This window comes from Callorhinchus milii, unplaced genomic scaffold (assembly GCF_018977255.1).
Source record: "Callorhinchus milii isolate IMCB2004 unplaced genomic scaffold, IMCB_Cmil_1.0 Scaffold9, whole genome shotgun sequence".
Classification (NCBI taxonomy): Eukaryota; Metazoa; Chordata; class Chondrichthyes; order Chimaeriformes; family Callorhinchidae; genus Callorhinchus; species Callorhinchus milii.
The window spans coordinates 2,768,410-2,785,096 of NW_024704750.1; the positions used below are offsets into that span (position 1 = coordinate 2,768,410).

Consider the following 16,687-nt stretch of genomic DNA (forward strand, 5'->3'; position numbering starts at 1 on the left):
CTAAATCACCATCTTGGAAAGAATAAAGCACGTTCAGAAAATGGAGCAAACACAAATCACGGTTTTGAGTATATCTGGAGTACAAAAGCATTTAGGCAACTCTCTTAATTTGGACTTGGGTCCAGCCTGGGCCACAAATACGCTTGAGAAAGAGCAACAAAGGTCGCTGAGATCTTAAGGGTGGCTAAGCAAATATCATTGGAAACAGAAGACTGTGAGTGGAACACGATCCTAAGCATTTAAAAACAATGGGAACCAGGAATATTTATGCAGAGGAGGTATCTTGGGCAAATACAAGTTAGGAAAAAAACATTTAAAAAGTGATGAGCTGAAACTCAAATTAAGGAAGGCAATTTTCATCCCGTTGTTGGCATATATCTAAAAAGCAGAGTCACTAAACGACCTTAGTGGAAGCATTCAGCAAGGGGAGTGTATTTACCACTGAATCAGCAATGGATTGACAGTGTTTTGAGAGAGGACAAAGTTGAGAATTGGTCAGAAATGGGGCCTGGATGAGCTGATAAGTCGTATGTTACAGCCTCATTAAAGTCTGGGGAAAAAAAACATCAATCTAAAAACAAAATGTCAACGTTATTTGCCTTAAGTTTATTTAATGATATTGCACAAGTCATATCTGTCCTGCAATGTTCCTACACAGCTGAATTTGTATGTACAGGGGCCAATTAAGAGAAGAAAAAAAAGTGCAAAGAATAAAATGCCAAAAATAAAATAATTAAACCCTCACAGAGTGTTAATTTGGAAATATTATTCTCCTGATCAAAGCCAGCAGCAAGCCAGTTTTATAGTATGTATGGACTTATTGGTCTGTAGAATGTGCTACATAAATATATTTTTAAAAAATCCAGTTCCTTCGCTGGTGCATCCAGTCTTTGTTTTCACTTGCCACCTGGTTGGAAGGAACCGTGATGTACCTCTGGTGTGTACGTCAGAAGCACTATCATGACCCAAAGGTGTAGAAGCACCTGAAATAAAATGATTATGTGAAACATGAATACCAATAACAGAATTATAAGATTCCAAACAGATTACAACAACAACTTGCATTTATATAGCGCCCCTCACGCAGTGTAGCGTCCCAGAACGCTTAAATGGGATTATGTTACAGGTAGCAATGCTGGGGGTGAATCTTATTCAAAGCTTCAGGTTTGAATTTTGGGGAAAAGTATTTTCAATATACAGTAAATCAGCCAATTTCTTTGTTTGGGTGCTAAAGTTGAGCACATCACTTAAGAGTGCTTTTGCATGTAAAGGCTGTTAAGTCTGGAAAAGATGAAATACAAACTGAACAATGGAAACCAATGTATACAATTGAGGAACAAGTTATGTTTGGATACGAATAAAATATAACAAGTGCAGCAGGCAGGCCAGGGTTTCTGAAAGTACTTGGGAATAGAGTACTCTCATTACTCTAATTACATTTAACAATTTAGAGAATAGATTTGCTGGCATTGCAACCGAGTCAATAACACAAGACCTTTTTTATGGCTGCAAGCATAATCTATATATTGTACTGTATTAGTCCTATACCAGTTAAAGGACGTGTGTCATTTTAATAACTTAATAAAGTTGCTGCTGTAACAAAAGCCCGAACATTAAAAAAGCCCAAGGACAGTCGCAGAATTGCAAATTCATCACAATCCTTTTAAAACTAAACCATTCTGCATTGTGTGAGGTGCTGAGTGAAGGCAAGGTACAGTATATGGAGGAGAAACAAAAAGATCAGTCAAGCTAAACCAGCTTTGACTATCTGGGTCTACCCTCCAACTGCAAGATTCAGTCAGAGGGAAAAATAATAAAACTATCATCTTCTTCTGTAACTTTCCACAGCTGTTGACGAATTAAATATGTTATTTGTTTCATGTGAATGAAATGTTTTAAAGATGGAACGTTACTGTGGTTTATTCTGAATCCACGTACTCTTGCAAGCAACCTGCACCCAAATGTCTGCACCACTCTTGGGCTAGCTAGCAGGAGCTCCACCCCTGGGATACAGCTCCCCCTGAGCACAACAGCACAGCCTTGTGAGGAATCCTATGCGTGAAACGTTCTTTCGCTTTACAGCGTGCACTGTTACCCCACTCCTCTGCACACTGTGGCGTTCCCCACTTTAAATGAAAGTCTTAAAATCTCGGACATCCGAGCAAACTAGGATAGGATACTTTGGACCCAAGTTCGACGTAGCAAAAGAATAAACTCACCATGTAAATAATTACAAATATCCTTGCTATGGGATAACGCCTCAGAAAGATTCCTAAACGGATGCTGTGAAAGACAACATATTTTTTTTTAGTGACGTCAGAAAATAAATTCACATTAAATAATTGTTGTAAACAATACCGAATGTAGGACACAAAACTAATTTACCTACAAAAAAAGGGGTTCAAATTCAGAAGACCTTTTGGCCAATTTGATCTCATTTTTCCAGCAAATCAATTCTACCATCTTCCCACAGTACCATGTTTTTTTTAAAATAATGAGTCCAGTATCCAGATAAAGAGATGGGGAGGGTAGAATTTGCACAAATACCATCAATAACAAGCTAGACCTTTGTGAGGTGGGATTGTTACCACTAGATTTTAGCAGCCTACTTAGCTTTAGCCTTGGTCACCTATAACTATATTTACCTGAATCGATCTATTGTATTTGCTGCTTTGCGAACTTTTCCGTACATTCCAGCTGTAACTCCATCCGCTTCATTGAAAAGATCTGGAACATTCCTCATCCGAGCACCTAGTCCAAGCACACAAGGTTCATTGTAAAGACTATTTATTTTACACACATAAATGAATTATTTAATGAAACATTAACACCATAATCATCTGGGATCAAACCTGGCCAAATCTTTGAGATGAAGACTCACAATACTAAATAGTGCATCTGTTTATTAAATAATAAAAAAATTATTAAAAATACATTTATTAAATGTATTAAGTACTATTCAAATAATAGCGCGATCAAAAAGTAAACTTATTGTTGGCTTGTCTGGCTATGTCCTAGGCATTATTTAACAATAATTGTTGTTGTGTTTGGTATAGCTGTTCAGTACATCAACAATAACAGTTATGCTTTTACATTAAAAAAATGACATAACAATGATGGGTCTGGGGAGCCCAATTCTGATTTTTACCTTGCTTATGAAATGATGTGGAAAATGAACACCACAAGCATTCCATCATCAGCATGCTAAACAGTTCACACAACCACCCAATTTAATTTAAACAAGCCTTTTGGATGAATGCAGATTTCAGGCATTTAAAGATAATGAAGAAACGTACATCACTTATAAATAATATTTGACCCCAATTTGAAGAGGCTCATATCCAGCCCGAAGTGGGTTGAGTTACTGAAAGCCGTGCTTACCTTCACTGCTCTCCAATGCAGATACGTTGATGGCAGTGCCATTGATAGTGTTGCCCTGAACACTCTTAAGCTGCTGCTCGAAACGCTCAAGCTGGAAGACGAGCGAGTTCTTCTCAGTGCTCAGAGCCTCCAGCATTGTCTGCTTCTGAATCAACGTCTCGGTCAGTTGATGCAGTCGGTTCTCCAGTTCCACATGGCTATTACTCAATGCCTTATTTGTTAGCTGAAAGAGCCAAAAATGTGTGAATAACTAGACAAGTGTATGAAACACACACACACACATATATATACACACACACACAAATATAAGTCTGAGATCAACATGAAACATTGCTTATATGCTTCATAGTTTCAGATAATTTTCCCTCAAAGGGGCCCTAGAAGGCATAGTCACGGGGATGTTCATTATATGACATTCAACATGGAGGATGATTCCCTCAAATTCTTACCCACTATCTCGGAGCAAAACCTCGAACAGAGATTCGGAGCGTACCTGGTTCCTAAGCTTCTGAATTTCATCCTCTCTGTCCTTTATTCTGCTCTGCAGCATGTTCTTAGTGCGGTGAAGTTCTTCTTCTGTGTATTGAAACTCCTGAAAGAACAGATAACAGAATGAAGCCCAGCTCTTACGCGGGATGCTAGTGTTTACCTTGGTCTGAAAGCGGGTACTCTTACCTGTTTCTGTCGGTCCAGCTCAGTTTCCACTTCCCTCTTGGCCCCATTTAGTACGTTGACCTGGTCCTGTAGTTCTTGAACTTGTTCCCTGGATGCCTCAGCCTCTCCCACTTGTTGGGCCTCTGTATCCTGTCACAGATTTCAATACAAAGAAAGGGCGTCTTTCTTTGGGGATAAAAAAAGCCACCACTTCAACACATTGCTACATAACCTGCTCGGGCCACTACCTACAGTTTCAATCATCGTTTAATGGACTATCTGAGTTTATAAAAAGGAAGGTAATTTGTGCACTGACCGTTCTTAATTCACAACGGTAAAATGCCGGCACTCAGTGCTTAAAATCAGGCTATAAATTTGTTGCATTGTAAAGGACTTCAGCATTCATAGCACAAAATTAATTCTGTACAGGTCACTTCTCAATCGGAGAACAAAACTGGTGCATAATCCTTGAAAAAAAATTGCATAATCACAATTACTTTATTCTGGGCAGTCTGCTGAAAGTGCGCAAAACCTCAATGTATTTAATCAGAGCAAAAGATTTTTTTTTTCAAAAAAGAGATAGGCTCCTTTTTAAAATAAATTCTCTCTCTTCTTTCCTAGTCTTAAACTGCTATCCACCATCCAGGTCTAGGACTGGGACCAGTTGCAGGGAATGTTGTGGATGTAGTGTGGGTTAACCGTCACTGTGGCAATTTTGACTCTACCATCCACACACCCTACTAACCATTATGCCACCATTACTGCTACCAGAGTCCTATATCGAAAATTCATTTAAAATTTCTTTCATCTGTAGAATTAGAAGGGTCCATCATTTTCAATTAACATTTCGAAATGGTAATTGATTTGCATTTCAGATCAGCGGGAGGACTATTGGGGTTTAAAACAAAGCCCAGGTCAGGTAGGAATTGGTCAAATGAACCACAATCCACCCACCCCATTCTGGACATATTCTTTTAATGTAAATTGCACACTGAAAAAACTTTAAATTGAAAGTAAACCGGTTGATAGATACATGTACTTCCATTTTTTTTTGTAATTGGGAATGAGATCCAAGGATGGGTTACAACTGGTTGGAATCCATCACAGAAATCCTCACAAACTTAACTCCATTCTGTCCCAGATTCTTTCAAAGTTTTTGTCGCAGAATTTCTTACATATAACTGACAATTTGCTGTGATAGTTTTAAAACAATCTTACAGGAATAAATTAGGATTTTTTTATGGGTTACTAGCCCAACACTGGTGTTCACTGAAAGCCAGTGTTTTTAATTTTGAAGCTGTTAGCTCAGAGATTTGCAAGTGAAGCTGAAATCCCTTGTGGCAATCTGAACCATTCACCCTTTTCTCTCTCTCCAGCGCTAGATTTAAAATACTGATTTTCTTATGGTTCTTTCGAAAGAAACCTCATCCTTTTCACCCAATGAAAATCTACTTGCTGCTTGTAGTTGTTGCAGTAGCCAAATCTTGCCACTGAGTTACGCTATAACAAACCTCTGGATGACAATACATTCATGGTATTAAATTGAGCTGTGCAGAACACACTGGCAGATTACAATGAGATGTTAAACTAAGGTGGGTCCACTCTGCCAGTTTAGGCGGATGTTGAAGATCCTATGACATGATTAAAAAAGGATCAATGGTCAATGATCATCCAGATTAACTGATCATTCACCCTATGGCTGTTGATGGTATCTTGGTATCAACTAAAACAGACGCTACCACTTAACTTGTGAAGTGCTTTGAACTTTGAATGTTTCAAATTGATAAGACCCTATGAAATATTGTTATAGTGCCATCCAATGGAAGAAACCATGTACAGAATTATCTCATTTGAGGACATTTTAAAAACAACCAAAATTGTACATGCTAGAAATCCGCAGCAAGCAAAATCAGCCCTTAAAAGCATTTTCCATTCGTCAGAAGTGGTGAGGTGGCTCAAATAGGCCCTATAGGATAGGAGGGAAAGAAACAACACCTCCCTCAGTAAACTACACAGTGGGTTTATGACTATTGCTCTCTGTTTGACTTACAAAACATACACACCAAATAAGATAGGTATACGGCTTAACAGGATCTATATAGGATTTAGTGTCAGGTCACGCCAAATATGGGTCATTAACATATCCTTTGTCTCTTCACTGATCTCTAAATTAGGTTTTGTTCTACACAACTGGCAAACAATTTTACTCAATGACTGGAACAGATGAATAATAATAATAATCCTTGCATTTGACATAGCGCCCTATCATGTCTTCCAGACGTCTCAAAACGCTTCACAGGATATACTGTGAAGCAAATTGACTGTATATTTGTGGGCGAAACGCGGCAGCCAATTGCACACAGCAGTGTCCCACAAACAGTCGTGGATTGAGTGACCAAATTATTATTATTTTTTTTGTGGCATTTTGATTTGCTGAGGGTTTAAGTGTTCACCTGCAGCTCTGTCCTCAGCTGCTGGATGTGACCGAGCAGTTTCTGGATCTCTTCTCTCTGTAGGTCTCGTTCATGCCTCAGCTCCTCCATCTCCATGGTGCTGATGGCATGGTTCTCCAGCCCCTCAATCCCTGAACCCTCCTTCAGGCTGTTAATCAGCTTCTCCTTCGACTGAAGAAAAGAAATCATCAGACACATCTTTTGAACTCAAAGTCAGAAATGTCACGGTTGCAACGGAGTCTGTAAAGTGGACAGTAAAATAAGAATGTTTAGTAAGACTGAGCTAATTATAAATCCACTTTGTGATCATTGTATTAGCAATGCTCTCAATTCCTCAATGGAACGACTATGTTGACATTTTTAAAAATGAAAACACTTTGAAAAGAGCAATTTACAAATTGTCTACTAAAAAGTGGATCAATAACAATGTGCTTATTTTGCATCTAGGAGCAGGACTTAAACTGAGCTAATAAACACTGTGGTGACAAACCCCCCCCAAATACACAGAACACTTAGGACATAAGATCATTGGGATATAAACCAAGTTTGGTAGACGCACTCGCAATCTGCTCACTGGTTTATGAAACATTTTTGCCACCTAGTGGCACAATTCATATACTGTAGGGGAAAATGTGCATGAGTTTAAAACTGCTCAGTCACAACAAATTAGACGGTTATGCTTGAAGGCTTAGTTGAGGAAGGGCAGGAGGAGGCTCATTGGAGCATAAACAACTGCAAAGACCAGATAGGCCAAATGACCTGTTTCTGTGCTGAATATTCTAATGTATTCTAATTACATTTGTATAGTACCTTTCGTGTCAGGAGGACGTCCCAAAGTGCTGCATACTGTACTCTCAAATTTGATCACATGAATCCTGAATTAAACTCCATTTTAAGAATGTGATTTTCAGCTGATTTTCATTTAACGAAGCAAGCCTTTACTGCTGATGTTACACAACAAGAAGTTTCTTGCACTCCACCATAACTCTGTCCTCACCTGTAGGATCCTGGAAGCTTTTTGCTTGTAATCTACCAGCTCCTGTTTAACGGAGTCCAAGCTATTTTTAACACCTTTGAGCTGGTGTTGCTGATCATCTGCTCTTCTTTTTTCCTCAATAGCCTTTCTCTCAGCCACAGTCAATGCTTCAGCGAGGCTCTGCCGCTCTGCCTCTACTTTACTGAGTCTACCTGCAAATTCATTCTGAAACGAAGGGACAATAGAGACATTTTATATCATCTGTTTGTAAACCCGACAATATTTTCACAAAATTTTAAAATGACCTTCTTGCCGTGCAAACTTGCAGAAGAAATTCCTGACAACATTTAGGAATACCGTTAAATAATAGATAAATCCCTACAATGAACCTATTGCTGATAAAGGAAAATAAAACATTGCCTTTTTTTTAAAAAATAAACATTTTTAAAGCCATTTCAATAAAAAAGATCCTTTCCCATTAAACACAAGATAAAGCCATTGAGTGGCATCATTATAAATAAATTAAATATTTAGTTACAACAACAACAAAATGACATTTGTAGAGCGCCTTTCACGTAGGAAGGACGTCCCAAAGCGCTGAACAATCAGGTGTTGGTGCCCGAGCATGGGGGAGGGGTGGGGTAGGGATGAGGGAAGGCAGAGAGGTGGGCGGGCGACCAAAGGCACAATCGAAGAGAAGTGTCTTGAGACCGGCTTTGAAGGAGGCAAGGGAGGAAGCGAGGCGAAGGGACCCTGGGATGGAATTCCAGAATTACAGAATAAAAGCCCCGCTCTTTCTCTCCTCAATGATTTAGCTCCTTCTTGTGAATGTACTATTGATCAGGATGAACTGTATAGATGGATGTGACAGAATGGGCAATACTTTTCTATTTAAAACAAATGTTAATTCCTCTACCCCTTTTTAAGTTGAAATTTTGCAGAGGAAGAGCTTTGGTTTCAGCTCTTAAAGGTATGTAACCCAATCATACACAGAACCGTAGAAATGTAAGACACAGTAGGAGAATGCGATTCAAACAAGGAGGATGTCAAAAGGCTTGTGCAAATCCAAAAAGGATCCTGCATCAAAGTGTAGCACACTGCGGGCAACAAGACTTGAGATCAGAAGCAATCAATGCACGCGATACTTCAATCACAGTGTAAATAGCAAGTCAGACCAAATTAATTTCCTGAAGTAAACAGGATCTTGCTAACTGGCGAATGAAATCAACCATTTATGATGCTCACATGCTCTGCACTCTTTTCAAACTCTCCTTCTTTATCTTTTACATAAAAAGAAAACAAACCTGCATTTGTTTGTAACTCTCCTGTTCTCGCTTGAGCACTGATTCAGTTTCCAGCAGGCGTTCTTGGACTGTCTGGAAAGCTTGATTGTTTATGTTACTCCCATCGGTGTGATCCTGTAGTATTCTTTTCAACAAAATAAATAAAGACAATGTCACCCATAGGTTTCTGGACACACACAGCAAATGTAATATTGCAACACAGATTGGGTGGGGGGCTCGGGCAAGGTCTTTGCACTTCTCATTCTCAGGTAACAGTTGAGGTCATCTCAGGTGTCATTTTAATTAAAATCAACATTGTAAATGAAACAGTAGCAATTCATATCATTAATTTTAAAGCAGTCAGCAACCTTCAAAACAGCTTTCAGTTTTTAAGGAATAGTGTTAAAAGGTGTACAGGCATACTCAGCCCCTCACACACACTTCTGAATAACAGTAGCGCCCAAATTAGGGCTGAAAAGTGTTGTATGTCAGGGAACCATTTTGAATGAACCAAACGTCTTCAGGGATTGCTGGTGAAACTCAAATCGAGTTGGGACAGTATCCGACGAATAGGCTCGCACGCCAAATTGCATACTAGCTCTGGATAAATAGTAGATATGTTAGGAAGCTCATTTGAACCTGTTTTTTTCACTTTGCAATGTATCCAATGCTTCAGTGCGAGATTTTAGTAGTTGATCAGCCTCTTCCAGTCTCACTTTGAGCACAGCCAGCTGAGAATCCTTGGCAGTCAGTGCCTCAGTCAGGTCATCTACCTGGGCACGCAGCTCTCTGCTCAGCCTGTCAGCCTTTGAGTTCTCAGAGTTCCACCTCTCAATTTGCTTCCTCGATTTGTTTAAATCTAGAAATGCAAATAAGTAGAAATAATCAGAGCAAACATAAAAAAATTACATAATTTGGTCTAACAACTGTCATTTCAGGCGTTCTAATGAAAGAGCAAATGAGTACATCAATACACTGTGTAAAACAAGCTTAACAATGTGTGTTTAGACAAACAGTCAAGACTGGAACTCATGCCACCCCCACCCAAACCCATCTTGGCGAGGCAAGATTGTGAGGAAAGACATTGTTTCTAAATATTTAACCTTAAACTCCTTGCTCTTGCTTGAAATACTCCCATGGAATCCTTAACTTCCGTTCAAGACACTAGAACAGGTAGATAAAAACTTAATTTAACATCTCAACCTAAGGATCATTACACAATACAATTTACATGCACACAGTGCCTTTCATATTGCAAAGCACTCAACACTGCTAGCTGGGCATCCGGACTGGGGGTGGGAGACGAAGGGTGCGGGGAGGACAAAAGATGACCGAAAGCACGATGAAAGAGGTAAATGGGAATCATTGGTTTCTTTGTTACCTTCCTGTGTCTGTTTCGACCTCTGAATCAATGATGCCATTTCTTGATTTAAGGATGAGACCTCGTTCCGCAGTAGCTGGTTCTCAAGGCGAAGGTTTGACAGTTCTGGGGAGTGATTCTCATCTTTGGAGGACAGACCTGAGCTGGGTGCATTATTTGGTGGTTCCTCTTTTGAAGCTTCCATTTGTGTTCCAAAACTGACGTAAGAGCTATCTGAAACATCTGAAGGTAAAAAGACAAAATCAAGGGCTTAAATTTTAAAAAAATTGCTGGTAAAATAAATGTGTGATTTTCATACAGAAATTCATAATTGTGCTCTTGATAATACCAATATCTGTAGATATTAAAATATTGATTGCTCCACTAATTTAATTAATTGATGTATCTGTGCACCATACCCAAGTCAGGCACAATGTACATTTGCCCCAGTAAATTTATACGCTGTCTAACAGAGTTTGGGGGTGAGAGGAGGAGGGAAAAGGGCAGAGGTATGGTGAGCAAAGTAACATGTTTAAATAGCATGTTTATTGTGTGAAAATTAATATCAAACATTTGTCAGGGTGGGGAGAAATAAATAAAGGTTTCATCTCCGATCATTATTTCTACACACAGATGACCTTTGTTAAGTGCTCCTTGTCCTAATCTAACTATAGTTCTAACAGACTACTTTTACAGCATCAGGCTTCACCTGTCAACATTGGATGTTATGCACGTCAATTGAAAATTTAAGCTCAACAACAGTTGTTTTTCCTTTTAAAAATCTAAATTAAAAGGTCTAAATTCTTCATGCAGACTATATACGTTGATCCATTTCCACACACTGAATTAAATTGTGTACATAAAAAAAGACATCAAGACTTGAGAATAGCTTGCATTTCTATAGTGATTTTTGCCGTTGAATTGTCTCTCTTGGTAACTGTCAAATGCAGTGAATACTTTGTAGGCAAACAGTGCAGTCATTTGTGCTGAAACAGCACCAGAAAGAAACAGCCATGACTTGAATATCCAAATAATCTGGACTGTTGTAAACCCTCTTCTCTTTTCAAATAATGTCAAACAAAATAAGAGATCTTAAAATTGGGGTAAACTGAAAGGTTAGGTTGACACTTGACATAGTCTAGCACTGGGAGACACTGCATTGTCACAAGAGCCAGCTTCTGGATGAGTCAACAAACCAGGGTGCCATCTACCTGTTCAGATGGACATCACAGATCCCGTGGCACAAACAGAAAACAGGTTTTCCTAGTATCCTGGATAACAATCCCACGGATTATAAAAACTGATTATTCACTTTATGGCTGTTTGCTTGCATGAATTTGCTTCCTTGTCAAGTACATTGTGTGTATTTGTAATGATGGATATAATGATTGCATGTTAGTGAATAATTTCTTACCTTGGCCAGTATTAGGATCATCCCTGGCAGAGCTTTCCTCCGTTGTCTTGATACTCATGGTGCTGGTAGATATTGAACTGAGACTGGAAGTCCGAGAATGACTTTGTGGGGTGGAGGGTTTTGCGATCTCTCGTTTGCTCTCCACCCTTCCATTTAATGACTTCTCTGAACTATTTAGAAAGTCAAAGAGTTGGTCGTCATTTGGCTCAATCTTTTTTGGTCTTACAAACTGTGCTGAGGGTCTGCTTAGAGAAGAGTTCGCAGAAGTAACAGCCGTGGTTTCAAAGGTCCGTGCTGTATTGGGTGCATTAGCGGTTCCAGCAAGCAGAGTGGTCTTCTGTCTCTTGATATTACTGGCAGCAGATGAGACATAATTGACAGTGGCATGAGCTTGGTGATCGGACTCAACAGTCTGCTCATTCAGTGCAGAATATTGCGTGGAAGAACTGGCTTCAAGATTAAAAGTCTTGGTAGCAGTTACTTCATCAGTCGGCTTCACCAACAGTGCTGCTCCCTGGTCTACTTTGTTCAAGAAGTCTTCTGCCTTCCCGGCAAGATCAGTAAACCAGGACATTCTCAACCTTGTATTAGGGCCAAAAGGCAGTATCACAACATAACCTTTCCTAAGAGGGCAAGGAGCATAATGTTAATTCTGCATAGAACATAGAAATGAGGCAAATAAGTTAAAACATCTCAAAGCACTTGACAGTAATCACTGAGTGTAGTGACTGTGTACTTATAGGAAAACACAGTAGTCAATTTGTGTAAAGCAATGTCCTACAAACCATGTCATGAAGGGAATGACTGACTTCTAACTGGAGGAGTGTTGGCCGGGATATCAAGAGCAGGAAATGTCACTTTGCGTATCTCTGCCTGAGAGAATGACGTTTTCCATCCATCTTCAAAATGTTTTGTGGAATGTTAACGCAGAGTCCAGATTATTACGGATAATTCCAAACACTGACACCCTCGTCCTCTTCACCACAATAATCAGTGGGAAAGGCTGAGGGGGTTGGGGGGAGGTTTTCAGGATCAATGGGGGAAAAGAGATGGGGTGGGGAGCGCGTGGCAAAACTCATTTGAAACCCGCCCAAATTCACAGGAGATCCACTTTACAGCGAAGCACCTTGAGACCTCCCAACAACATGAGAAATATTATGCTATTATAATAATAATAATAATAATCCTTGCATTTGATATAGCGCTTTTCACGTCGGGAGGACGTCCCAAAGCGCTTCACAGAACACACTGTAAAGTGAATGGACTGTATATTTGTGGGCGAATATCAGAAATCTAAGTATTATTATAAATGTAATTTCTGAATATCATTATAAAAATAATAAGTCATCGCGTTTGAGACAGCGCCTTATCGCGTTGCTTGAGACGTCTCACAAGCACGTGCTGCGAAGCGAACGGACTGCACGTTTCGTGGGCGAAACACGGCAGCCAATTACCCACAGCAGCGTCGCCGCACAAACAGTCGTGGGTTTAGTCAGTGACCAAAATTATTATTATTAATTTTTTTTTGCGGATGGGTGGTGGTGGTGGTGGGGGGGGGGGGGTGGGGTGGGGGGGAGAGAAGGGGTCATAACCTCTCCTGGTTCTATATCAAATGGAAGAATTATAATAATAATAAAAATAAGTCATAATAATCCATCACTGCAGAACACAAATGAACATGTCGTGTTGCGGCAAAAGGAGGGGGTGAGGGGGGGAGTGAGGGGGGAGGTGTGCAGTGACTACAGAGAGTGTCAGTCAGTCTCCCTCCCCCTCCCCCCGGGGGGGAGAGGCGGTTTGACCACACAGGAGGGGATGGGGGGGGGGGGGGGGGAGGGGGGGGGTGTGCAGTGACTGCAGAGAGTGTCAGTCAGTCTCCCTCCCCCCCCCCGGGGGGAGAGGCGGTTTGACCACACAGGAGGGGGGGGGGGGGAGTGAGGGGGGGGGTGTGTGCAGTGACTGCAGAGAGTGTCAGTCAGTCTCCCTCCCCCTCCCCCCGGGGGGGAGAGGCGGTTTGACCACACAGAGGCCACGGGAGTGAGTGACCCGCAATGTAAACAACAAGCAGTTGAGGCCTGGGCCTGGGCCCGGGACACCCTCATAGCCCCCATTTTCCCCCCTCCCTCCCTCCTTCCCGCCACCTCTAGTCCGCCGCCCGAGGCAGACGAGGCACTTACCCAGAGGATTATTTACCAGAGGGACGCGGAGACAGAGACAGAGAGAGAGAGAGAGAGAGAGGGGGAGGCGGAGAGAGACGGACCCGCGGTGTCACCGCCTCAGCTGCTCCTCCATCTTTGCTGGAGACGTGGATGCCCGGCCGAGAGGACCCCGCGCGCGGGGGGGCGGGAGGGGGGTGGCCGTGCAGGTGCCTGAGCGGGAAAACACACAGTGCGCATGCGTGAGAGTGATGGCGCGGGAGAGGGAGGGAGAGGGCGCGTCAAGGGGACGCTGGTCTGCGTGGTGACGTCAGAGAGGCTCTTGGCTCAACGTCCATCTCAGCCCCAAAGAGCAATCACAACACATGGAGATTATGTATATATATTTATATTTATATATCATTAATAAACAAACAAACAAACCAACTAAATAAACACTTGCAGAAAAATAATAAAGAAACAAACAAACAAACACTTGGAGATCTTATAATCAATCAGTCAATCAATCAGTCAATCAATCAATACTTGCAGATCTTATAAAAATAAATACATAAATAAATAGATAAACAAATTAAATAAGCACATAAATAAACAAATACATAAATAAATAAAATAAGTAATAATATTCCTTGCATTTGATACAGTAATATAGCGCCTGCTGACGGCTTTGAGACGCCTCAAAGCGCTGCGCACACTATTACTGGATCGACTTCAGGATCTTCACCGCTCATGTTTGAATCCCTTCACTCCCTGGCACCTCCCTCCCTCCCTCCCTCCCTCCCTCTCCAAACCTCCTCACTCCCCCAATCCACCACCCGGCCGGCCGGCGTCTCCGCTCGACTGGCACTAACCGGCCTCCTGCTCGTCCCTCGCACCCTCCGCGCCACCATCGGAGGTTGTATTGTCCTCCCTGCACCTGCCTATTCATGAACAAACCCCTCTCTCCCCTCTTTCATGTCCCGCCTGAAAACTTTCCTCTTCGACCGTGCTCACGGCCACCTCCACAAAAACCACAGTCAATCTACTTTACAGTGTAAAAACAGAAGTCGTTGGGAACACTCAGCAGGTCAGGCAGCATCTATGGAGAGACGAAAGTGAGTCAACGTTTCAGGTCGATGACCTTTATTGGAACTTTGCAGTTTTCTTCAGTTTTGTTTGCAAACGTTGTTGTCGAGGTATACCTACAGCATGCTTGGTACGGCCTGGATATTTGCATTGCTGCGGAGAGAGCGCGTTGCTAAGTGACTTGTGGACAGACCGATAGACTCCAACTGGTACAAAGGTCTTATTGCTTACAGCGCCTTGGGACGTTCTCCCGACGTGAAAGACTCTCTATTAATGTAATTTTGCTGTTGTTGTTGTATTGTCCTCCCTGCACCTGCCTATTCATGTACAAACCTACCAACCGAATGAGGCTGGCAATACAGATTAGTGAAATAATTTTGATGCTAATAACTTTGGCTGGGAAGCCACAAGATATTGTTTAATTCTGCATTTGTCTTTGTATCCCACCAGGTGGCAGCAATAAAATCAAAACATTGCCGTAATTGCGGCAGTAAAATTAACAGAATCAACATGTAGCTGCGCCTCAATATACTTATGGCTAATGTTTTGACAATACTGGCTTGTTTGGATATTGATCAAGCGAAAAAACGGTTAATTGTATTAAAATTACTTGCATGGACATCTGTAAGTTCAAGTTTACCAATTTATACTTCCGAAAAAGACAGCAACTTCACTTGCACTGTCTCAAAACGCTTTACTGGATTTTAGTGACTGGGTATCTTGTAGATTGAAAATCATTTTAACGTCTTAAAACCGAAATGCAGATGATTGACCAGGTGAAGAAAGATTTGTTGCACATCATTTCGAAATTAGCCCTCCGTGAAGCAGACAGTATCCCAGGCCTTAAAAGTTCATGCGTATTTCTTTGCATAAAATAGGTTTACAGAAACCAAATAGGTTTACAATCTGGAACCTGTACAAATATAATTCTGTTGTTGCTGGAAACACTAGGATATCCCTTCAGTACATTTAATATGTTTGGGGAGTATTGCAGTACCAACTAGAGACACCAGAAGCCAGTGTCTTGATAGGCTCCAAATCATGAGTTGGCAAATTTGCTTCCTTGGCCATAACTCGTCAGTTAATTTAATGTCTTTGAATCTGACTGAATGTCTCTGCACTTGTGGCTCAGACACGATGGGCCGAATGGCCTCCTTCTGTGCTGTATAATTCTATGATGTACAGTAACTCCCGTGAAGCCCTGTGAGACATAACCCTGATGTGGAAGGAGCACAATCAACTGCAAGAATTATTATTATTATTATTATGCTGCCACATCTGTTACCAAGTTTACAATTTGATAGGGTCAGGCAGGCGACTGAATGGGATTGTGGGCAGGCTGTGATGGTGGTACTTGCTTATCCACAAACATTGAAACATGTCAATAAATAACACCACATCCGTTGGCGCCCGATTTGTGCACAGCAATGCCCCACCGTTCTCGAAGCTAGAAATAATTGGAAAAAAAAAACAGCATCTATTTTCAATGTTTGGTTTGCATCTGGGAAGATTCTGGATAGACCACTTTGCGTGTCAGCGTGGCTCAGTAGCATCTCTCACCTCCGAGTCTGAAGACTGTGGGTTCAAGCCCCACTTTGGGACTTGGAACTCATATAGTCTTAAGGTGACGCTCCAGAGCAGTTCTGGTGCGTGCTACGTTGTCAGTCCTTTGGATGAGTGGTTAAACTCTGGCCTCGTCTAGGGCTGCTCAGGTGGACGTTAAAGATCCTATGACACTAAAAAAAATTGGTCACTCAACCCACGACTGTTTGTGGGACACTGCTGTGCGCAATTGGCTGCCGCGTTTCTCCCACAAATATACAGTCAATTCACTTTACAGTGTGTTCTGTGTTCTGTATGTTCCGTGAAGCGCTTTGAGACGTCTCGTGATAAGGCTCTATATGAAATGCAAGGATTATTATTATTATTTGAAAAAAGAAGGGAGTTT

The 16,687-nt window shown here is 41.3% G+C and overlaps 1 protein-coding gene across 3 annotated transcripts; it reads right to left on the reverse strand.

Moving 5' to 3' along the window:
- Positions 1–585: 585 nt before the first annotated feature.
- Positions 586–13,838, reverse strand: golga5 (golgin A5). Of its 3 annotated transcripts, none has more exons than XM_042338284.1 (13): positions 13,779–13,838; positions 11,522–12,144; positions 10,129–10,350; positions 9,387–9,606; positions 8,769–8,892; positions 7,486–7,689; positions 6,489–6,659; positions 4,057–4,185; positions 3,875–3,973; positions 3,382–3,604; positions 2,646–2,751; positions 2,220–2,283; positions 586–983 (listed from the first exon to the last, which is right to left on the reverse strand). In XM_042338284.1, the coding sequence occupies exons 2-13, from the start codon at positions 12,093–12,095 to the stop codon at positions 897–899; spliced, it is 2,223 nt and encodes a 740-aa protein (XP_042194218.1). In that variant the 5' UTR covers positions 12,096–12,144; positions 13,779–13,838; the 3' UTR covers positions 586–896. The 3 variants fall into 3 exon arrangements, with proteins under 3 accessions (XP_042194218.1, XP_042194217.1, XP_042194216.1); XM_042338283.1 differs by having other exon boundaries at positions 13,712–13,827; XM_042338282.1 differs by having other exon boundaries at positions 13,696–13,827.
- Positions 13,839–16,687: the final 2,849 nt, after the last annotated feature.